Source organism: Manacus candei, unplaced genomic scaffold, assembly GCF_025592945.1.
Source record: "Manacus candei isolate 608988 ecotype Guabito, Panama unplaced genomic scaffold, ASM2559294v1 h1tg000035l, whole genome shotgun sequence".
NCBI lineage: Eukaryota > Metazoa > Chordata > Aves > Passeriformes > Pipridae > Manacus > Manacus candei.
Genome location: NW_026138083.1, coordinates 9363703 through 9387666, shown reverse-complemented (window position 1 = coordinate 9387666; position 23964 = coordinate 9363703). Strand labels below are relative to the sequence as shown.

The window sequence follows — 23964 nt, the reverse complement described above, 5'->3', positions numbered from 1 at the left end:
ATATTCAGATTTTTCCTATTTCTCTTCTATAATTTTGATTATCCTTTAGCAGATGTTGGATTTCATGAACATTTCTCAGCAGTCCTCTTACTTAGTCTACTGCTATTTTTTTCCATGTAGTTATCTTCTATATCTAGAGTGAAATCTTTTGTGAAGATTTGTATAAGATCTCTTTGAGATCTTTTGTTCATGTTTTGTTTGATCATTGTTTATGTCTTGTGCTTTTGACATACTTCTGTCTCTGCTTCCTTTTGCATACTACATGCTGGTCACTTTCTAGCTTTCCCTCTGAGTCCTTTTATTGTAGGGAATGAGTTCTTTTCTCTACTTGAGCTCAAAATTACCTGGTGACTTTTTCCTTTTTTTTAGGCCCAAAGAAGTGTAAGGGTTGAATGACCGGCTTTAGTACTTTTTAAAAATTGGTATTTCTGTTGTTAATCTAATTTAAGTCTGCAACCAGAGTGCTACAGTAACACTCATTTTTAGGAAGGAAGATATTTCCTATTTTGGGGGAAGGACAAATAGGAAATATTTGTCCAAGATCCATGCTTAGTAAAAGACCCAGCCTACTTCTAAAGCCAGTAAAATATCTTAGGAAGATCTTTTATTAGTCCCTTTTCAATTAATTTTCTTCCAGGAAAGCAGAGTTAATGTGTTTTGGAAAGTCACTTTTATAGAAGATACATAACCAAAAAACTTAAAACAAAATTAATTTCAGCATAGGCTAGCTGGAGCTCCATATAAAAGCAGGAAAAAAGGGCATGAGGTAGAAGAGAAACACCATAGGCATAAGTTATTTCTCTGTATTTTAATTTGATCATCTTTAGCACCATGTGTATGCTATGAGGAGGACTAATATATACATGGCTTCAACCTTTTCTAACAGTCCCCATCTTCTATGCTTGGCTGTTCATTACAGTGATGTGTCTGTAATCCTGGCTCTGTAAAGGCCTTCTACCCTATTCAGATGCTTTTAGGATTATTGAATGCAACACCTGGCAAACCTTTCCGATTTGTGTTGGATGTCATCCAATGAAATCCATAAAAACTGCCCAGGTAGCAGCTGCTCTGCTAAAGCAAGACCTTTTTGCCTGGTAGCAATAACAGCCCTTGCAACATTTTGGTATTAGGTTCTCTATGTGTTGTTGACTGTCAGACCCAAGAGCACTGGACTGCAGGACGGTGTAGCTGATAACTGTCACCCTTTTAGTGTGTGCTGCTGACTTGAAGCATGGTTGTGTCTGTCAGGTTGGGCATGGAGTGAGCTCAGGTGTGTGTGAGGTGAGTTCCTTTTCTTTCCTAAGAGACTGGTTCTCTTTTAGTCCTATGCAAAACCCGTGGAAATGTAGCATGTACTTATATTGCGACCTCTAATAATTTTGTCATTTGTTCCCCCTGCCCCTTTTTTTCCCCAGATAAATGGCTCATTTAAATTGGGAGCTACTAAAATACTCTCTGGCTGGCAAATGCAGTGCCTAGCAGCAGTCATCAAGGACGAACCAAACATGAGTGGTGGAGGGGAACAGGTCGACATTCTTCCGGCCAATTACGTGGTCAAAGATCGTTGGAAAGTGGTGAGTAGCTCCAGCTTTGTGCTTCTTTAATGGCTCAAACAGACCTCCTCCTCCTGTAGTAGTACAATAACTTGTCTACTTAATCCTGGCCTCTGGCAAGCAACAGCGGAGTGGTATGATTCAACATGTTAGCAAGATACTGCAAGAAGGTTGTTATCACTCTAGTGGTTTTTAGACTGTCTGGTATTTTCAGAGCACTAAACTTGCCAAGGATTTTTAGGTAGGATTGAACTGTTGCAGCAGGCTGAGTAATTTTTTTAGTGAGAACTTAGATTTTGAGTTGCTGTGCCCAAGAATACTGCAGACAAGTCTATAAATAAAATACATTACAATAAAATAATATAAGTCCAAATGTGTAGGGTTGGAATGTCAGCTACTTCAAAAGTCAGAAATTCCATGATTAACTAGCTGGTACAACATCTGTGTAAATTTATTAGGATACTTTTAAAAATTATATCATTGTTAAGAGTTTTATTTCTTCATGGGACAACTGTCTCATCTGTTGTGCAAGCTGGATGGGCTTGGCTTTTAAGATGCTGAAAAAAAATTTAAATCCTGTGTTTGTCATTGTCTTCATTTTTAACCTGGAATACCAGCACTATCTGAATCCCTAATCTCACAGCAGAAGCCTTGCTACTTTGAAGTACAAGTGATTTGTAGTGGTAGCACTAAGTCGTTCTCTGTGCTGACTAGCTGTGGTACAGTGGCCCTGCGAGTTTTGCAGTGGAATGTGAAGAGCAGAGGACTAAAAAAATTCAGGACTCTGAATTCAGTTCCAGGCTGTGGATAGGTTATTTTCACCAACCTACATCAGACAATACATTATCCTTTCATTAGACTTAATGTAGTTGACCTGCACAGGTCAACCTTGCTCTGTTCTTTTTGCTCTCCCATTTCCTGCCTCTCTTCACTTTGCTTCCTGCTTTCTCCACAGCCTTCACTTTTCTGTCTGACCTATCCCTGAACAGCCTATTTATATTTAAGCCATTCAAACTGCTCTTCATTGTCCTTGCTTCTTGAGAGGAAATGGAGAATCTCAATTTCCTCTGTGATTAGACACCAAAATGGAGACAACCTCTATCCCCATCCCAAAGCTTTCTGGCACAGCTGAAGGAAAGTCTTGCTGTACTCTTGCAGCTCTAGTCTGGAGCACATATACTCGTTTTAGAAGGATGATACATGTGCAAGTGAACTGACATGTAGAACTCGAAACATGCTCTGTGCTTACCAACATCTCAGAAAATACAGGTTGCAGCTTTTGTCTGTCCCTCCCTGCACAAATGGAAATTTCCCCAGAGCCTACAATTTGGTCAGATTGGTTCACGTTTTTTTGCAAAGCTGAATTTAGACACTCTCCTGATGCCTTTGGTTTAAGAGCATGCTGGCAAACACTCATTCTTCAACATGAGGAAGAACTTCTTTACACTGAGGAAGGCAGAGCACTGAACAGGCTGCCCAGGGAAGTTGTGGAGTCTCCCTCTCTAGACGCCTTCAAAACCCGCCTGGACACGTTCCTGTGTAACCTGCTCTAAATGACCTTACCTTGGTGGGGGGGTTGGACTAAGTGATCTCCAGAGGTCTCTTCCAACCCTAACAATTCTGTGATTCTGTGATTCTCTATTTTCCTTTACCCTAGCTAGCTTTGGCTTGTACCATTGCCTATTCATCAAACTTCGAGTTTCTCCTTCATAGACAGCTGTGCTAAACCATCTGTAAATGATGGCAGTATTTTTGAAACACGGTCTAAACAAAGTAACTTTGTTCTGGGAAACAGCAGAACTCTTAAAAGCACCAAAAGCTACAAGTAATGTCTAAAATATGCTAAGTTATGCTCACAGGGGAACATTTCAAACTAATTTTCAAGTTGGTAGAGGTCCTAAATGTGGGGTTCAGTGCTTCGCTGTTGCCTGAATCTGTGACTGGGGACATCTAGAAGGTCTACCCACTAATTCTGCCTTAGAAAAGATAAAAATGTGTAGCTGTATTGTCAATAACTACCTCAAACTAGAGGAATAGCCTTTTATGTTTTGTAATATTGGCTCACAGTAGCCTTCAATACTGCAGTAAGGTCACTGCCCCACTTTGAAGGCTCTGAGAAATGACATGCCTTGCTAAAGGCTGTAAATAGCAATGAGAAATTCTTATTACCACCTCTGAGTAGAGCTGGGAATTTGGCTTTGTGCTAGCTGAGTTCAGCATTGTCAGCCTTCATTGAACAGTCATTCCCCCCCACCAAAGAAGTGCAAGGTGCACATTCCTTTTAGGCAGGCCTTCTGTGCTGTCCCCTTGCTGTGCTTGATGTTGGTGTGGGACCAGTCAGAATCAAGCTGTGTGGGGCTCGAAGTAATCTGGAAAAGCTATGAAAATACCTCTTTTGGCCCAAGGAAAGGGATAGCATAGGATCAAGTGACAGAGGAAAAAGGGACTGCACCTTAAAGCGAGCATACAGCTGTAACATTACATCACAGACCTCTAAATCTAACCCACAGTGTGCAAGCTGTACAGTCCAAGCTTTGCTGTGGGTGATGGATCCTGCTCAAGCAGGTGTGTGGCATATTTATGTGGTGCTGGGGTGCAGCTGCCAGAAGGTTTTCTGTGTAATTTGTCCTCCCATTGTGATTGTCTCTGACTGGGCATCTGCTTGAACCTTGTAGCTCTTAGTGCTGATATACTCCCAGTATTGAGCCAATTTCTAATTTTAGTTTGGTGTAATGTATTCATTGAATTCCTTTCCTCCTCTCTTCCTATATGCTGGTTGACAAAGCTTTGACAAATGAAGATGTTAATTCTCTGCAGTTGGCCTCTTGGTTGTTCATTTTCCTGTCACTCGAAGTCAGTAAAATTTGGCTGTCTGACAGCAGTAAGATTTTTGTTCTTACTTATGAAAAAAGACATGGACAAGCAGTGCTTATGGTTTTTATCAAAACTTTTGGACTTAGAAGAAATATTCTTTTGAGTCATCATTTGTTACTTGCGGATAGTTTTGATGCTTTCACTGGATGAAATTTAGACAGTACTGGGACCACACGACTTTTACTGAGTCCCAGAGGGTGACTTGATCCACATGTGCTCTGAATGGTGTGAAGAGCTTTGTTCAGGGGAGGGAACAAAGACAACCATAACTTGTGCTTGCTTTGAACTAGGGATAAACGTGGATGCCTTAAAGCTGAATTGATGTATCTCTTTGTTTCACCTAAATGCTTTTTATTGGGGATTCACAACTGAGACTTATTAGCAAGACAGAGTTGGCAGCTTCTGCACTGAGCTTTGAATATAAGTGTTGACTCATGTACATGTTCTTTTGCTAGGTGCAATCTATGCTTTGTTTTCTTTAAGGTTTCTGAAGTTCTTGAACTGAAGCTCTCCTGTTTATTTTGGAAACCTTGCTGGAAGTCCTACACACTTTTGTGAACTCTTTACCTTGTCTGGCTCACAAGGACCATTTATGATTCCAAGAGGGAATTTGGGACAAGGAAGGTTCTTTTTCAGTCTTGGGGCCTGTTTTGGTCTCACTCTGAATTGCTTTAAGTGGGCTTTGAGAAGTTTTCAGATGTTTTAGAATGTGGCTGGTTGGCTTCTTAATTGCCTTCTCAGTTCATGGCTCAGTCACATGCCTGTTATACATGAGTTCATTTCCCTGGAGATCAGATCCAGTCCTTTTGAGCAAGTTGAGTGGACTCTTGAGAGTTTGATGAATGTAGGTCAACTCAACTCATCCTCACCTGTTAAGTCAGATGAGGCCTTCTAGCAATTTCTGAATCAAGGAGCCCATTGAGTTGGGCTACAGGAGTTGCAGGCTTGACTATGTGAGTGCTCCTAAAAGGCAGTAACAGTAGTAATTGTTTGACCTTGTCAAACATTTGAAGCCTATGGATGACAGCCTTGACCCTGGCTGAGTTCACTATAGATCGCTGGCTTTTTGTTTGGTCCTTTGCTTTGGATTCAGAGCACACATTCTTGTTCCTTGACCCTGCCACCGACCCTGAGACTGAACCACTCCTGCCTTGGTTATCCTGGGAAGGTCTGGTCTTTATATAATATCCTTGGAAGGCAGACTTTGTTTAGAGCAGTGGTGTCATATATGCTTCTGAAATAAAAGATTAAATTTGTAATTCAAAGCTATTTTTGGTTGGAGTTGTGTGTTGCCTTGGTTTTTTGAACTGTCTCTCTGAGAATACTGATTCTGCTTAGTGAGAAGGCTGTGTGTTGTTGTTGTTGGATTTTTATAGGCTCTGGAGGATTGTACTACTAGAGGCTTTTTCAGGATAAATCCAAAATATTTCATAATATTTAAAGGAGACTTCAAAGGGAGCCATTTGTGTCCTGTGTAACTACTGATTGTCTATGCCCGAGTCCAAACCTGTGTTTGATCAGATGAACTGTTCACTTGACCTCACAGCCTGTAATGGAAACCTGGCCACTCGACTCATGCACAGGGGCCTGTGCATTTAGGTAGAATGAGTCCTGCTGGTTTTGTCAGCCCGTATCCCAATCTTAACAGTAAATGGGCTGGTGGAAGGTAGGAAACGATGAGAACAGAATATTCCTGGGGCAGTGAGGCTTAGCATGGGCTGATGACTCGTGATTGCAACTTAGGTCATTCTAGTTAGATGTTTCATTCTCTTTTTTGACTTTGTGTTTGTGGTATCGTTATTGGGTTTGGGTTTTTTGAGTGGTATATGCCCATCTCTTCTCTGTGTCCAGCAGAAGCCTGTGCTGTGTTCACCTTAGTGATCTCCCACAGAATACCCAAGCAATGAGGAAATGCTTGTGTCATAAGCCCCTGACCTCAGCCAAGACCTTGAGTTGCAACAACTTCCTTTGCAACAAAGAAAAGGAAATGGCTGCTGGTGGCCTCTGGATGTTGCTGAAAAATCAAGGAGGATGGCAGTGCTGGTAATGTTGAATAGAACCATCTGATTTGCTGGGAAAAGTATGCCTGAGAATAATTTCCATGAGAGGGTAAGAAAGGATGTGAGGAAGCAAAGGCAGCTTTGACAGCATTCCATTGGCTGGAATGTGTGTATAAAATCAGTTTGCTGATTCAGCAGAAGCTCCGATCTTGATCTCATGTCATCTCACATTTGTTTCTCTATAGACTTTTACATTTCTTCTGAATTGGCTGTTTTCCCAGGTGTGCAGTCTCAATATTGTACTTTTCTTCCTGAACCTGCTTCTCTGACGCACACATTCTTTTGCTTTTTCTGAGGTAGTAGTCCTAGTCTGTCCTTAGTTTTTCCAGGCTCCTGATCATTCTTTTACTCCTGAAATGAATGACTTCTAACTCAGTGAGAGCCTCTAGCAGCAAGGTGTTCAATATTTTCATTGTATGTGACTAGACCTTCCTACAGATCCTGATAGTGCCACTATCCTAATCATATTACTGTGTTGTTCCATTTGTATTGTAGTACTTTTGCATTTTGACAACTGTGTCCCTTTTAGGGCCAGTGAATGGAAAAAGATCATTATGTGTGCCTGTGCTGGCTCAGCAATTTTTCTCCCCAGATCCATTTCTTGAATTATGTACCCACTGAAATGTTTGGGTAGCCTGTATTTCTTCTCCATCCCAGCTATGCTGTGCTGTATTTATTACTGTTGACTTTTGCTTGTTATGTTACCCATGTTCCAACTGAGAGTTTTTCAGTCTTTCTCAAAGTCCTTCCAGACCCCAACTAAACTTTTTGCCTTCTGTAGCTTTTCACTGTCCCTTTCCCTTTCTCTTGTGCCATTAATACATCAGGCAACAGAAGATCTTGTGTACTGAATCCTGAGGTATTAGCTGGCATATTGATGCTGTGCCAAATGTAGTATTGTTTCGATAGAAAGATTTTTAATAGCCAGCTAACTTAGTGTGAATTTCCAAGTAGAAATAGGACTGCACTGTAATTATTTATGATTAATATGTGGTGACCTAGTTATTGGGCTGTATGCATACGCCTGTTTAGCCCAGTGGAAGGTTGTGAGGAAAAATGTCAAAAAGAAGAATGGCTCTGGATAGCAGCTTTCGTAGGGTTATCAAGAAATAGCTTCAGAGACGACAGCCAGGCTCTTAATATGGAAAATATTTCCTTCTTCATGTGGAACTGTTTTTCTTGACCTGCAAGTCAGTAAAGCAAATGATTTTGGGTCACCTTAGGAAGAAAAAACCCTGCCCTGGGTAGGCAGGGCCCTTTGTTCAGCAAACTGGACAGGCCTTCTGTGGTGCAGAAGACACTAATATATCATCTAAACCTCATTAAACATTATGTAAGATCCATGTTTGTGTGACTGAAACATCTTTTTCTCTTGAAGTGTTATTGCTGCTGTTGGAAAGAAGCAGCATTCAGGGTTTCCAGAGCAGTTGCTAACACAGAGGGAACACAAAATGCTGAAAGGAAGGGCTGCAGCTAGGTTCAGTGAACAAGTGCTAAGCAGATCAAGGGAACCCTGATCTATCTTTGCTGTAAACTTGAATTTCTTCCTGGACAGCACAGTATGCTTTAAATGTATCCAAGAGAAACCAATATATAATAATTTTCCTGGCACTTGCACATTGACACTTGCAACACATTAGAAGTCTGTCTTATACATGCTCATATATAAATATATGCACATATGCTGTCAAGTCTCAGCAGAAGGAGGATCAAGGAATCACCTTCCAGGAAAGGCAGAGGATCCCGATTTGCTCTCTTGAGTGGGAGGCTACTCTAGAACAGGCAGATGATCTCTCTCTAGTAGGTACATATCAAATATGCTGGAACTTAGACTTCTTTAGCTTTGAGTTTATGTCAGCTGAAATAGTGAAATCCTATTGTGAAACAGTCTTTAATTTTGCTCAGAGATACAAAGAGCATAATTTTGTTGGGCGTCAAACTAAAAATTAAATAAATAGAGCAAGAGAATGAGAAACAATGAAGCTCTACGGGTGGCTTGTATGCAACTATTTTGAGGTAATACAGTTGACAGTTCACTGAAATGTGACAATGAAGCAACTTCACTAGCGGAGAAGGTCAAGTATCTTGTAAAATATTCCTGTGGATGTTTTGTTCTGTGTTTAAAATCCTTTGAATGACATGTAAACTTCATTTAACTTATTTCTTAGTTCCAACTACCATGGTTATGTTTTACTGCAGAAATGTATTTGTTGAGAGGGAATGACAGTTTTTATCTAACATGGTCTGAATAGTGGTTCTGCTACATCCTTGAAGTGTCTTTCCTTGAATTTTGGCAGGAACATTGCAGAGATAATAGGCATTATCCTTTGCTTTTAGATGTATCACATGTCATTAGTTGCTAGGCTTGTTCTTTGTTGTTACAGCAAAGAATTTATACATAGCACAGTCAAGTGGGTAGCTGGACTTTTGCCTAGCTGTGCAGTGAAGGGATTCAGCCACAGCACAGATTGGGAACTGAACTGGTTCTCTCTACACAGTTAAGAAGCTAGTGCCTGGCTTTGTGGGAGCCAATTTGGTGTTCTCTGTCATGTACATTGTACCAAATCTCTTTGTACTTTTCTAGTTGAAGAAGATTGGTGGTGGTGGCTTTGGGGAGATCTATGAGGCGATGGATTTGCTGACCCGTGAGAACGTGGCCTTGAAGGTAGAATCAGCCCAGCAGCCCAAGCAAGTTCTCAAGATGGAAGTGGCTGTCCTGAAAAAGCTGCAAGGTAAGGCAGAAAGGCCTTTGGAAGCGCTAAGTTACTGTGCGTGTTAACAACTAGAATCTGAAGTTGCAAATGGTTTTTATAATTTTCTCTTCAGCTTTCATCTATATGTAATGTTATGTTAAGTCATTCAGCTCACTCCAGTGAGTTCCAACAACAGGGACTACTTTTGTCTGCCAGGCTATAAGAACAATGAGTAGACTTCAACTGCATTACTAGTACACTGGTCTCTGCAATCTAGTGATACTGATTAGAAAATAAGAAATAGAGGAACCAGCATCTAACTAGGAAATGAGGTTAGCTGATTGCCTCACAGAGGACCGGGAGCACTCTAAGCGTGATGGAGTCTCCAAGGAAAATGGTTGACTAGTAGATGAGTGCAAAAAGTGGATAAGACAAAGTATAGGGAAACTGACAATTAGCTAATTTTTCATTACCTCACTGTTCTGAGGGCAAAGTGTAAAGTGATGTGTCTATTCTTAATTTTTTCTAACACAGCTTTATATTGGTTTGGATGTGGAAGTCAGCCTTGGGGCCATCAATTTCTATAGCTGAACCTGGCAAAGCTTATAAGCAGATTTCAAACTGACTGGGAAGCAGCAAAATGGGAGCCTTCCTTGGCTCATATCCAGCCCTGCTGCCATCGAAGATACTACACTGAAGAGGGACTTGCTTTATATCAGGGTGCTGTTTTCTGTTTGGTGAGATGAAACTGTAATAAATAGGGCTAAAAGTTAAAACTTCATTTGCTGATCTTTAAAGTCTAGGGTGAAAGAAACCAGCCAGTATCCCAAAGGCTCTTGCAATTGTGATGAGATGCATTTTAACACCAAAGGGTGCAAGGGAGCTGTCTTGCTGGAGTTGTTCCTGGCTGAAGGAACAGTAAAGGGGTCTTCTACTAAAAACTAATTGCTATGGGAGGATGTGAACAAGGAATTTCCCAATTTGCCTTTGAGGGACTGAGAACTGCTGTTTGCTGAAGTGCATTTTGCATAATTTCCTCGTTAAGGCAAGGCCAGCTATTGACAGGAACAGTTTCTATGTTCTAGTATAATACGCTTCTGAAGGGATGTTCCTTTTTGCAGGATTCCCACTTGGTCTGAGGAATCCCCTTCTGTTGAAGCAGGGATTAGGAGCCCTATCACTAGGGCTCATGCTTCAGAGATAGTGTTGTGGCCTTATGTTTGTGTCTATACCTCTTCTCTTGTACAAAATCTCCAGAGATATGATTGAATTAGAGGGTGAGACTGTTGCCAGTCTTGTGAGACGGGTTACTTAATATTTGTGACAGATTGCCTCTGGGTAAAAGTCATTGAATTATTTTTGAAGGTCAAATTGTTTTCCACGTTTCAGATCACCTAAGAGAAGGACTGATAGGCCTCTTTTTAATACACTGTGTTGTAATAGATGCAGCTGATCTGTGTAAAGGAGAAATCAACCCAGATTGTTAGAGGAATCTTGCTGTTGATATGTGAAAGGCTTGGATACACAAGCTCCCAAAGAACAGCAAATCAGGTGTTTGAGGTCTGAAAACAGTGGAGTGAGGGCAAGCCAAGGCAGTGATTGAGATTTTTTAATTTGGTTGTACACTTGGAATGCTCTGAATTGAGTTGAAGGTATGACTGTGCAGAATGATAGATATTATAGTGCCAAGAGAAAATGCTATCATGCTAGTTAGTGTCAATATGTATTATATCCAGGGCAGAGAATGCTTGAAAAGTGTGACCTGAAATCACCAAGTGAGGACTAGCATCAGAAAATGTGCAAGGCATTGACTAATACATGTGTACTGCCAGTGTTTATTTCTGGAAAATAGTTGAGAATACCAAATGCTTGAAAAAACACCCACATTTGTACACAGCATGATGCTGTAATTGGGAAGAGGGAGTGGTGGTGTGTGGAATTAGGACAAGTCCCCTGGCAAAGCAGTTAGTAAACATTAAGGGACAGAAAAGACCAAAGAAGCAGATTTGGCTACGCATCATCTATCCTGCATTTAAGAATGACACATTACTTAAACCACATTTTTACAAATCAAGCTGTTCTGTGAAGAATCTAGCTTTTTTGGGTTCAAGGTTAATCCCCAAATGCTTTACAGAAATAAATGATAAAGTTAAAATAAGAAATTGGGTTGAGAGCGTTGGGAATCGTGTATTGTGTATGTTTTCACTAAGAGTGTTGCAAAGAGGTGAGAAACATTTCAGAAAGGGAGATGCTGCCTTTATCCAACAGTTGGTGGATGGAGGAAGTTGGTGGTATTACCACAGGTGATATAGTCATTTCATGGGTTTCTAGATGAAAAGTAAGGGAACAGTGTTGTCTAAAATTCCTCTGTATTTTTCTAGTAGAACTGAACATTGCAGTCCCCCTTAAATAGTAACCTTTATTGTTTTCTATTTAGATGTCACAGCAACCTTAAAGGACTAACGAGCTGCTGCTCTTTTCAGAGCTTGTAATCAAGAGTCTAGCAAGTTGCTAGAGCTTGGCAGAGTTTGGGATAGAGAAGACTGGCCATTAGCCCATACTGCAGACCTACCTCAGGACCTGGTTTGGGTACAGCCTGACTTGTCAGTGCAGTAGCTCCTGATCGGTATGGAGTGCAGGCTGTTGCCAACAGTTAGGCTTTCTGGGACACTTTGTGGAATAGCCACATAAGGAACACAGCTGCAGGTAGGCCCCTCACAGTGTCCTGTTTGCACTAGCAGTCACACAGAACAACTGGGGAACTAAGCAGGTAATGACTCCTCGAGAGAATCTGTGTTCCTTCTAATAAACACTGTGTGTAGTTTTCTGCTCTGAGGGTGGTCAAATGCTGGCACAGGTTACCTAGAGGGATGGTTGTGTCTCTGTCCTTGGAGATATTGAAAACTCACCTGCATGTGGCCCTGGACAAGATGCTCTAGCTGTCTCTGCTTGGACAAGGAGGTGGGCTAGATGATCTCAAGAGGTCCCTTCCAAAACAAATGATTCTGAGATACTTGTGCTTGGCCATCTGAGATCACGTGTGGGCATGTCAGTATCTCTTAACTGCTCTGTAGTGTCATTCTGTTCTGCTCATACTTGATTTGATTTTTCTAGCTGTATGTTGCTTTTTCTTTCAGTGTTTAGATATTATTATGTTTCCCAAAGGCAAAATTCTTTCTGACTTGCACTGTTAATTGCAAGGATCACAGATCATCTTCTGGCTAAAATTCCAAATCTGTTTACTGTCTTGAGTGTGGGAAACATCAGCAATGGTGCCCTTTTGTGCTTTGGGTAAAACACAATTGAGAAGTCAGCTTATAAGGTTTCTTGCTCAAGCAGCTGATGAGCTGAAGCTCTCGGTTGTCCTGTTGTGCCTTTACTCAAGAAGTTTTTGTCTTTTTCTTGCATTCCATGGACTGTGTTAGTCAAAATCAAAACCTTTTGGTCCCACACAGTTGCTGTAGAATATTTCCTTGTTCAGGCTGGACTTGCAGGGCTCAGGACATTCTCTCTGGTGCCACTCTATCTGGTCAATTCTAATCAGAGCACCACGAGATAGCATTTTTATTTTCATCCTTGTCAAGCACTGTTTGGCTTACATTTGTCTTCTGACACTGTTGAACCAAAGCTGTTTTCTCTGTGTTGAGAAAACTTGCTTGGGGGAACAGGGAAGTTGCATTCTTTTTGGTAGCATTAGGAATGTTGACCTCAGTATCACAATGTGTACTGCTGTCCTTGCTGCTGAAGGAGGCCTGCACCCTCCCCAGCACCTGATTTTACTGATATCCTCATTGCAACAGAAGCAGATGCGATCACCCATGATGCCAGGCCCCTTCCATGAAAACAAGTCTTTCTTTCCAAATCTTCACCATGTGGTGGCATTAAGGCAACTACAGCTTATGAACTTGGATCTCTCTTTTACTTGAGATCACACTATGTGTTTACCCACTGTCTGCTGTAGGTGAAGTCCTCTGCTGTTTATCAACAGCAGCCTGAGCAACCCTTTTGGCCTAACTACAGGAGTTGCTTGTCACTGCTGTCAGACATGACTATCTTTGGCCTATCTGTCCCTTCTGTGGATGGAATATGCAGGACTAAGTTTACCTGGAGGATCAGAAAATATTCCTTCCTTGAAGAAGGCTGCTCTGCAGTTCCCAGCTACCAGGTGTTGTGAAGAGTCCAAGGAACCACATTAGAGAATAGACTTTTGCAGTCATAGGTTCTTATATACATGCAAGTACAAAATTATAGGAAAAATTAATGGTGGAAAGCACTAAGAAATGTGTGCCTGTAGTTGGTAAGCGTAGGGATAATAAAGTAAAAACAGGAAAAAAGATAAGATATATTGGGGATTTTACACTATAAACTTCATGTATTTGGGAAATTTTGCTTTGAGTTAGTTTTAATCTGCCCCCTGTCTGAGGCACCATTTGTTGGTTTGCTTTAGGATTTGGAGACTATTTGGTGTACACTTGAAATGGAACTTCTGGGTCCATTTGCTCAGAAAACCTTACATGACCCAAAGCCACTCTTTGAACACTGACACACGTTAGTTGTGATGATTGAAGGCAGTATGGGGACTTGCTGTAAAACCTCATTGCTCTTATAAACTAGGACTCTGAGGATCCTGTTCTTTGGAATCATGAGGAGAAAAAATGGGATGATTTCCTATGATTGAACATATGGAAGGAAGAGTACTGTCACTTCTAGATGAGCAGATGTTTTTCCATCCCTTCAATGCTTTGCTAACCCTTTGAAATACTGATTTATTCAATTTCCTTTGAAATAGAAATGGACAGAAACCTGCCTGCTCTCTCTTTGACTTTTTTCCTCACCCTAGGTTTGCTGTGGAGCAACATTCAGCTAGCCAAGGGGCATCTGTGGAGTACTATCTGGACTCAGTTTCCCATCTATGACATCTTTGAGGTTAATCAAAATGTCACATCTCTGTTAGAACAGCACTGGCATAGTTTTGTGGTGCTTGGCTTGGGCTGTCTCAGTCTGCTTTTCTAACAGCAGCCTTAACTGCAGAAATTGTAAACCAGTATCCCTGATTAAATCCAGTGGGCTGCTGCAGAGAAGGGTATGAGGAAGCTATCTTACATGCCAAACCAGGTATTGTGTCCTCTCTAGATGCTCAGCTCAGGCTGTGTGAGGCTCAGAAGCAGATGCTTTGAATTCAAAAATATTTTCCCTGTCCTTACCTACTTCTTGATAGCACTTCTGGGAGCTCTCTGGGGGCTTGTAATACCAGGACAGTGCAGCACGTTCTATGCCTTCTGGTCCACAGGCTCTCCAAAATATGGATGTAGCCACAGCATTTGGTTTCCTATGCTAGGATTCTCTTTGGAGAAGCCTGGCAGACTGTAATTTAAAATGGCCCAATTATTCTGGTGCTGTGCACTGTTTTCAGTTCATCTGCAGTGGCAGTGTTGCCCTGGTGTGAGGCTACAAGGCCCCATATACTTGCTTTTGACCTCGCTCAGCAGCTAGATATTGCTGAGCTCTCTTCAGTGTGTTGTTTTCTTTCTAAATGCCTTCTTTTCAGTATAACCAATCTCATTGCGTAGGGCTCTGATTATTTTTATCCTGCAGTGCAGAGATCTTCTGCATATTGAGTAGCTGTGCAAGATGCAGCCTGGTCACAGGCACTGTAGCTTTTGAGTACCTGATTTTATTACAGCAGATACTGAAACAAGTCTGTGTTGCTTGTTCCCTCTTTATTGCCAGAGGTTGGATAGGTAGGAGTTTCCTAGCAAAATAATGGAAGAAAAAGGATCTTGCTTGTTTTTTCTTATTTGCCAGTCCTAGATTTTTTCCTTTCTTTTTGCACATGTGAGAGTTTTGTGTTAAAGTGGTGCCTTTAACCCTCTGTAATTCAGTTTCTATTACTTTTACAGACACGGTTTATATGTTTCTACAGTATTTTGCTAGATTGATGTAACCAAGATATCTGTAAAGACTACAAAGCAGAGTAAATTACCTTAGCAGGCTTTTAGGCTATCACAGGATGGCAGATTCAAGATGTAGCTTGATCCTCTTTACCCAGCACTGCATTTTTCCATGTGGAAGGGTGTTTGAATAATATGTGGCATTTGGGCCACATGTTTTCTGTGTCAACCATGGTAGTATGGGATGGGGGAAGGTCACGGGATGGATGAAAAAGGATTTAAAACACACTTTTTTGGGGGCTATGTTGAATTCTTGCTCCTGCACTATTGTCCCTTTACCTATGTGGGATCTATTATCAGTTACTCATCTTAAAGTTGTTAGTGGTCTTGGGAAACAACTGCAGGAAATTGTGCCATGCAAGGTCAGGCAGTTTTACCTTTTACCATTTGATTGGAAGATGATGACCAACCTTTTAGGTTTTGCATCCATTAGTTCATTCATTTATTACAGAAGCACTAGCAAGGTTAACCCAATTGATTAAATTCTAGCTGATTACTATTGAATAATGTAGTTATTTAAGCCTCACTTCCAGCATAGAATTTGTTTTCTTTCATGTTAAAAACTCCTTTGTCCAGCTGAGTTGACAAGTCCCTGAAGTCAGCTTGTTTGTCTGGCCAGAGATGAAACTTGCTAACTCCAAAGGAAAAGAACTGTATGCGAGTCAGCTTTGCCAAGCTACAGACACCATTTCCAAGTAAAGTTAGAAAATGATGAAAATAACTCACATTTCACTTTCTAGTCCTGCTGGATCTTTTTCTTTACAGTATTTGTGCAGAATATATATATCCCCACAATACAAAATTTGTGATAAGCTGACACTGACATTGACAGGCAAATAAAGAAGAGAATACTGTAAAATGTATATATAATGTAGGGAATTGAGAAACAACTGCAGCTTTCCAAATGCCAGTGAGAGCAATTGTATAGCTACATGTCCACAGCTATAGAATAGTGACCCCAGCAGTACCAAGTTATGTCACTAAGCACTTGGGCTTTTTCTAGGCAGTTATCTGTGGGGTTGAGCTTCTGGATCGCTGTGCCATGGTGGTTATTTTTGGCCAACAGTATTCCCCTGATTTTGATACTTCATGTATTACCTGAATAAAACAAAACTTGACTGATGATTCTGGAATTCAGCTGCATTTATGATTAGAGAGGTCAGAGGTTGCTGCTAATGTGAGAGGCAAGCCTTAAAGAAAAAGTGCGGCACAAATAGATCCAGAGGAAAATTTTGGCTGGCAGGGGGGATCTTTGGTCTTTAGTACAACCTCCTGCTCCAAGCAGAAAAGAAATAGACCTGGTTGCTCTGGACTTTTTCTGGTGAAGTTTTGGATAATCTCCAAAGATGGAGATCCTACAGGCTCTCTGGGTCCCTGTTCCAGGGTTTGACCATCCTCATGGGGGAAAAAGAAATCACACCTAGTGGGAACTTCCCATGTTGCAGCTCATGTCCAGTGCCACTCTGTGTGCCTCTGTTCTGGGTTAAATTCACCTGGCAACTGAGTACCTCAGAGGTGCTTGCTCACCACTCCCCTGCTTCGGTGGGATGGGGAGGAGAAGTGGAAAAATGTGAGGTGACATGGGAGCAGTTTACTGATTGAAATAATAGCAATAATAGTAGTAGTGGAAAGAGAGCTAACAAAATAAAAAGAGGAATAAAACCCAAGAAAAACAAGTGGTGCACCACCTTCTGACCAATGCCCAGCCCATTCCCAAGCAGCAATATGTGGCTCCTGGCCAACTCCCTCCAGTTTATATACTGGACATGACATTCTGTGGTATGGAACATACCTTTGGCCTGTCTGGGTCAGCTGTCCCATCTGTGCTCCCTCCTGCCTTGTTGTGCATCAGAGCAGGGACACTGAAGAGTTCTGGACTTAGGGTAGGCACTACTGAGCAATGGCCAAAACATCCCTGTGTTATCAACATTATTCTCATCCTAAATACAAAAGCACTGCACCAGCTACTAGGAATGAAATGAACTGTATCCCAGCTGAAACCAGGACAGACTCTGAGAAAAAGTCAAACTCCATCTTATCAGCACTCTTCTATTTGGTGGCTCCAACCAGCAGATGGTTTCCCTTCTATTGCCTTCCTAAAGGCTGAACAAACCCAATGCTCTGATTTTTTTTGTTAATGTTACATTCTCCTTTCCCTGCCACCGTCCTGGTGGGCACTGCTGAATTCCTGCTGTTATGTCGGTGTTGGTCTTGTGCAGGAGAAAATGCAGGAAGTGGTAAGGTAACAGTAATAAGAGTAACAATTACACTGAGATTTATGATAATCCGTGCAGTAGAAGTTACTGTAGTGTTTTGGGTGGACTGTTAGGAATGATACAGCTAATCAATGGAGATGAATCATAAAATTTTAGCATAAAATAAAAAGATTAAAATTTTTAACTCCTTTATGGAGAAGAGCGGTTACTGCTTGTCTGCAGGTGAAAACACAGGAAATATGGAGTCTGTAAAAAAAACCCAACAACTTCAAATTGCAATGATAATGTCACATATTTCTTTCCTAGTATTTATTTTATTAGTTTCATTGCTATATTGAAAATACATGAAGAATATTTAAGAACTTAAAGGAGTAGAAGATTGGAATGAATATTGGTGTCCAGCAGTTTGAAATTCATCCATGTGAAAAAATAGACTCAAAAAAGGATCATAATTTAGTTTTCTTAAGTTCTGTGTAATGAAAGTTTTAAAGTATTAAAATGGGGCTTTTAATCACATCTCTACAAGATGATGAGTATCTATCATAGGGTGGAAGGGTTTTCCAAATACTTGAAGTTATTTTTATACATGAGAACATAATTATAGACTGTAATTTTTAAGTTTCTTCAGAACAAGGATGGTGAAGACCATTTCGGTGACTGAAATATTTGTAATTTTTACCCAGTATTATGTGGGAGATTATTATGTTCATTGTAGTTAAAAGACAACTGTAGAAAGAATATTTTCCTATGGCTTAACATTAAAATTTTGCCTTAACTAAATGCTTGTGAAACAAAACACTCTGAAACTTTTCTCAAGTCAGCATCAGGCTGACTTATTCCTCCAGTGTTAGTTAACAGGACAAAACTCTTTATAATCTGTTGCTCTGTTCTTTACTTTGTTGGAAGATATTTGTATGGTTTAAGAAATTAACAAATACAGATATAGAGCGTATTTTCTATGGTATAACTTCTGATCCTCTGTAATATCAGGGTGGCTGTTGAGCATAATAGTCTAGCAAAGGAGTAAGTGTCATCTAGCAGTTAGTGCAGTAAAATAGTTATGAGGCTTCCCATACTAGACATACCTTGAAAAAACCTTTTTTTCACCCTTTTCTTTCTTTTCTGGGTTAAAATATGCTTTGATGCTCTCTGTGCTATGATCTCCATGCTTGAGGAGGGCATGTATGAGAAGTGGGGGCTATTTCCTGCTGCCTTAAAGGGAAATATGACAGTTCCATCATCCTGGCTGCACAGGAGGTTATTAACACGATTGTTCTTGTGCACTTCAGTGTTCTGATCAGCCTCAGGACTGATCTGCAGGAATCCCTAAGTCACACCTGACTGTCAGCCTCCATCTGCTACTTCAGCATGGCATGAACTGTTCCAAGAGAGCAAACAGTTGTAATCTGCTGCCTCCTTTAGATGAAAGATGGGTAAAAGCTTCCAGAATCCAAAGGGTTTGATGCTGCAAGCATTTATCCCATCCATATGACCAGCTGCCTGTATATGCACTACTTCTAAATATGGCCTGCTTTCTCTACACTTTGTTATATTCTTTTTATTTCATGCAGAAATTGGCACAGTTTTCCCTCACCTCCTTTCTTCTTATTTTCCTGGTGTTGCTTGTGTTGCAGAGTAGTGCATGGGAGAGCTGTTCCAGAGAGCACCTAAATTCCCAAGACCAACAGGTCAGATCCAAGCCCATTTTAGGCTGGTAAGGAGGATTCAGTATAAAATCAAGTCAGTTTTGGATGCAGGTCATCCAGAACTGTCAGTCAATTAATCATTTTCAAAAATTATAGAAAGTGGAAACATGTTGCCATACTAAACATGCAAACAATTCTCAAAGATAATAAACTAAAAACTTAAATGCTTTTTCTTTTGGTGAAATTGTGTGATCCAGAAAACAATAGTACTGTGGAGGAAACTGATTAAAAAAACACAGAACAAACCCACAAAAAACCAAAACCAGAAGGTCTCAGAAATACACTTGAAATCAGGAAGTATCAAATTAGCAAGGATGTGTATTGAGTCATATAATTGGACACTATCATTCCTGTTTTGCTGAAATTAGTGATTTAGATGGCCAGGTTCTACCTGTCAGAGGTGTTGTCTGTAGTTTTACAGCAATAAAAAGCACATGGTGTCCTGCCTATCGGTGCTTTGCAATCATCTAAAACAATAAAAGGGTGTAAAAAATTACTATTTTACCCTTTTTTACCACACAATAGCTTGCACTGTAACTAGAAACAGTTATCATTTTGGCTGTTGCCTCAATATCCATCTCCTGGTGCTCGGAAAGGCAAACAAAGCCAAGTGGAACTCAGTGTCTGTAAGTAAGCCAGGCTGGTCTGTGCAAATCTGAGAATCATGTCTGGGTTGAGTGTGGGCTTGCACTGACCTGCCCATCCTGTCTGAAACCTGTGTAGATGGCCAGTTTGCTGAAGCACAGAAGTAGCATGAACTCCTAAAGAAATACAATTCATTCTTTCTGAGGTTATTCAGATATGTTTACTTTGTAGCCACAAATCTGGCTTTGAGGGTCACATTGGCAAGCAGCATATTGGGACCCATGGCAGGAAGAGATGTGGGATAGTTGAGTCTTGGTAATGCCCAGGGCAGGAATTGTGGTATTTCCACACAGTGTCTCAAGGAGTTCCCTCAGAAAACCAAAAACCTGTATGTCAAAATCAACACTGAATTCACAATGAAGTTGCCAATAGTAGGAAACCAGTGGCACCCAGTACCCATGGGCACACACAGGCCATGGGCTTGTTATGTGAGAAACGAGGATCAGGGTGCAGGCTGCCCTGACACATACTGAAGAGGGTACTCTCCTAATCTCTCAATATCTTTTCCTGAAATATGGTGGTTTGTGACGTTCCTTGATGGTTTCAGCATGGTCTTGCGCATTCAGTCCTGAAACTGGATAATGTCCATGCCAGAGACATGAAGGCTCTGCAAACACTTAACCTTCCTGCTCATCTAACCAGATGTTAGTGGATATTAGGATTGGTTGGTTTGTTTGTTTTAAGCCTGTTCTTCTGAAGGGATTAAGGAGTAGCCAGAGTCTCTTTCCCTCCAGTTTTGGTTGCCAGTAGCTCTGTTATCTCCCTGTGGTAGCAGAGAGAGTGTGGGTGTTCTGTTGTGGGATGCTGGTGGGCCCTGGAGGGCAGAATCTTGATGCTCTTACCAGGAGTCCTGGGATGAAGCTCCATATTCCACAGCTGTATCTATTGCTCTGGTCAAGGCTCTGGTTCTCCGGTGAGAAAGCTGCTTCTTTGTCTCCTGCTGCCCTCCACATCCCTGTTCTGTCATATCTTGCTGTCCCCAGCAGTTTCTGATGCCCCAGACCTATGGTGCAATGACAGTAATAGCAGGGCCCTGAGGGCAGTGCAGTTACTGATTACTGTATGTGTTCATGTTTTTCCTTTTTTTATTTAAAATTGGGAAGTATCAAACAATAAGCTTTGGTTTAAAAATCACCATTGCTCAAGTGCTACAGAGACATATAGGGCAAAGCTATGCAGTGATTCTCACCCCCTTCCCTGCTTGGAAACCTCACCAGGAACCAAGTGTTCACCATTGTGGTGTGCATCAACTTTTGCTCTGTTATCAGTAGTCTGCTTTTAGGGGAACACATGCCTCATACTTCCCCTTCTGATAATCCAGAGAGCAAACCATCGCAAATCCATTACATGTCAGGGTCTGAAACCACAGCCTCTGCTCGCTCCCTGAGGACTAACTGCGTATTGTGAGGTGGCTGATTTCGTTTGATTTTGCCTGAATAGGTGTAGTATGTACTTCTAACACCATGCCAGAACTTGACACAGAATTACTCATATTATTTCCTGCTGTTGTTCTGGAATTGCTCGAATGTTTCAATGGATTTTTTCCGTGGGCATCTTTCTTTTCCAGATGTCTCTGACTATTAAAATCAGGGTTTGTCCACGTTGAAGTAACATTAGATTAGCTGTTTCAGGGTAAGCAGTGCTAATAGGCAGGTGTAGTGGTGGTGTGTACAAGTCAGCATTTACTGAGTAAAGCTGAGCTGTGCTACCAGTGAACTTGTGAAACCATGTGGTCATGTGTGTTACCCACTCTTTAGTTCAGGGGTGGTGGTAGCTGTGGTGTTGTTGTGTGTGTGTGGTGGTATAAACTGCAGTTTGTCACACTCTCACTTGTGGCCTGTGTCAGGATTTGAGGAACCCTGACACTGATTTCCACTCACGGCCATGTCACAGGCAGCTTTCTTGTTAAACGTCAGTATTCTACTGAGCTACGAGACTGGGAAGGAGAAACATAATCAGTCTGTTCTGCAAAACTCCTTATGTGATACCACTTTATGGTTACCAGACCTGGGTCAGAAACCATTTTTCTAAAAATCATGATCACAGGGTTGTTGTCTTAGTTCCATTCTGTATGTTTCTGTTTCTTTTCAGGGAAGGATCATGTTTGCAGATTTATTGGCTGTGGAAGAAACGAAAAATTCAATTATGTGGTTATGCAGCTTCAGGTGAGTTCTGTTCTTCACCTCTCTCTTCTGTTCCATAGAGATGGCATCACAGCGAAGGATTTGCAATGAGAGAATAAGACCAAACACCGGTCTAAAGACTTCGTTGTACACAGAAAAAGAGTGGAATGGGAGACAAGGGGAAGGGGTGGTGTTGCTGTGACATCCATCAGAATGGCTCCAGTTGACAAGATGTACTAAAATATTTCATAGCTCTACTTTTCTATTTGAGATGGCTTTCTGACAACTTTCTGGTAAAAGCACTCCATTCAGAATGCTCACAGGAGCAACCCAGAGTATTGTGCAGCAGTGGCAGCTGTTTGAAATATTTCCTGCTGAGCACTGTGATGCAGCATTCAAAATACTTGTCTTGTATCAGATCGCGGAGTGTGGTGAGAGCCAGTGGTGTCACATGAACAGCACAGTTTCTCTATGAAAGGCCACGATCTCTGTCTCCCCTGTCTCTCCCAAGAACAGCAGTAGCTTGGCTTTTGCTGTGGAAGTGTTTACTCCTGCTTGAACACTGCTGATATTCAGTATGGGTGAATACTTGGGTAGCTACCACATGGTAGCTACCAGCGGACCCCAGTACTTCTTTAAAATAAACTTCCAATTTTTTTGAAGTATAGTTCTGCTTTGCAAGGCATATAAAATGTATAAACTCACTAAATTCCTGGTGCTTGGGTTTGTCTTTTATGCATCACTGGCATCCCAACTGCAGTTATGGATAGAAAAAGTCCTTTTGCTCTCTAAACAATCCTGGCTGTTAGTGCTGCTGCAGTGTGAGTGCGAATATGATTCTTGAAAGGGCTAATCTGGAGCTCATGGAAGAACAAGGTTTCTAACCCCCCAGTCCTGTCCTTAATAAGCATGATGAAAGGGACTTTATCTTGGCAAAAAACTTCTCTGCATGGATTCTTTTACTTTCTAGCCTGTTCTTTTGCTATGTAACTGAGCACGTAGAGTAGATAGAGCTAAAAATAATTTCATTATTTGCAAGTGAAGACATCGATACATAAAGCATTAGCTAGTTTTGCACTCTTACCCTTCAGGCTAAAATTCTTCTTCAGCTTCAAGGCCTGCTGAGACCTGGTTTGTTGTGTGTTCCTCTGACTGCTGTGTACTACAGTTCTCCCTTTCTTTTCAGTCATTGGGACTGAGGCTTCCACTCTAAGCTTTGCAATTCCCTGCGTCTGCTCTGTTTCATAGCCAGCCTGATGGTGTTTATTTGGAAAATAATGCTCATTTTCTGTCTTTTCCTGGTAGTTGTATTGGATATTCGCATGCCTTGGGTTGTTTCTGGAGAGCAGATGTCTAAGACCATCTCGCAAAACAGCTGGGGAAATTTATGGCACATTTCAGTGTGCAGCTCTGAAAAAATCTGCCTTGCTTTCCATGTTACCATTGGTTAAGAGAGCTGGTGTCCAGGGAAGAGATTTACAGTGGAAAGAAAGATCTGCTGTCAATTCAATAACCTGGATGTTTCAGGATAGCAATGACAAAACTCTGCTGGCTCTAGTAAACTGTCACAGAAATTTAAGAAGTTAAGCACTAGAGAAGTGACTTAGTCTTATTTTGTTCATGTTAAGGAGCAAACCTGGGCCAGCTGCTGTGGCTTGGTTGTACCTATTAGCTGACCTGTGTCAGGTGTGGTTGTTCAAGGGTCCAGAGCCCTGAAGTGAAACATGGGTCAAACCACTTTGAGAGACTAGAGCTTCAAGAGCCAATTGCAGTTGGCACCTTAATGTCTCTAAACTTGAGAACTGGAAATGGAGGGATGAATAGATGGCATTTCACTGCTTTGAAGAGCAATCTGTGTTTTCTCATCAGATGTTTGGAATCTTTTATATATATTCTGTTGGGAATTTTGTTTGAACTCATCTATTATCACTAGAACACTGGGATTTTTCTTGCATTTACACTGTCCTTTTTTCCTTTTTTTTTTTTATTTTGCCGAAATGACTTCATTTCCATGCATAGCTGGTAGCCTTTTTGGTTTTCCCTAGAAATTTCTTCAAGTGGAGGTAAATTAGCAATTTCTTTTAATAAGTATAAAGTCTCTGGAAAAAATCCTCCTCTCCTGATTTTGGGTATGGTTCTCTTC

At 41.2% G+C, this 23964-nt stretch overlaps 1 protein-coding gene across 3 annotated transcripts in view; it reads left to right on the top strand.

The window, feature by feature from the left end:
* TTBK1 (tau tubulin kinase 1) overlaps positions 1–23964 on the top strand; it is a 108600-nt gene that overhangs the window by 14167 nt on the left and 70469 nt on the right. For 2 of the 3 annotated variants that reach the window (XM_051793029.1, XM_051793030.1), the window contains exons 2-4: positions 1416–1574; positions 9072–9219; positions 21790–21863. In XM_051793029.1, coding sequence (XP_051648989.1) covers positions 1467–1574; positions 9072–9219; positions 21790–21863 — 330 coding nt within the window. In that variant the 5' untranslated portion in view covers positions 1416–1466. Of the gene's footprint in view, positions 1–958; positions 1282–1415; positions 1575–9071; positions 9220–21789; positions 21864–23964 lie in introns of those variants that run through there. The other variant, XM_051793028.1, reaches the window with a different exon arrangement.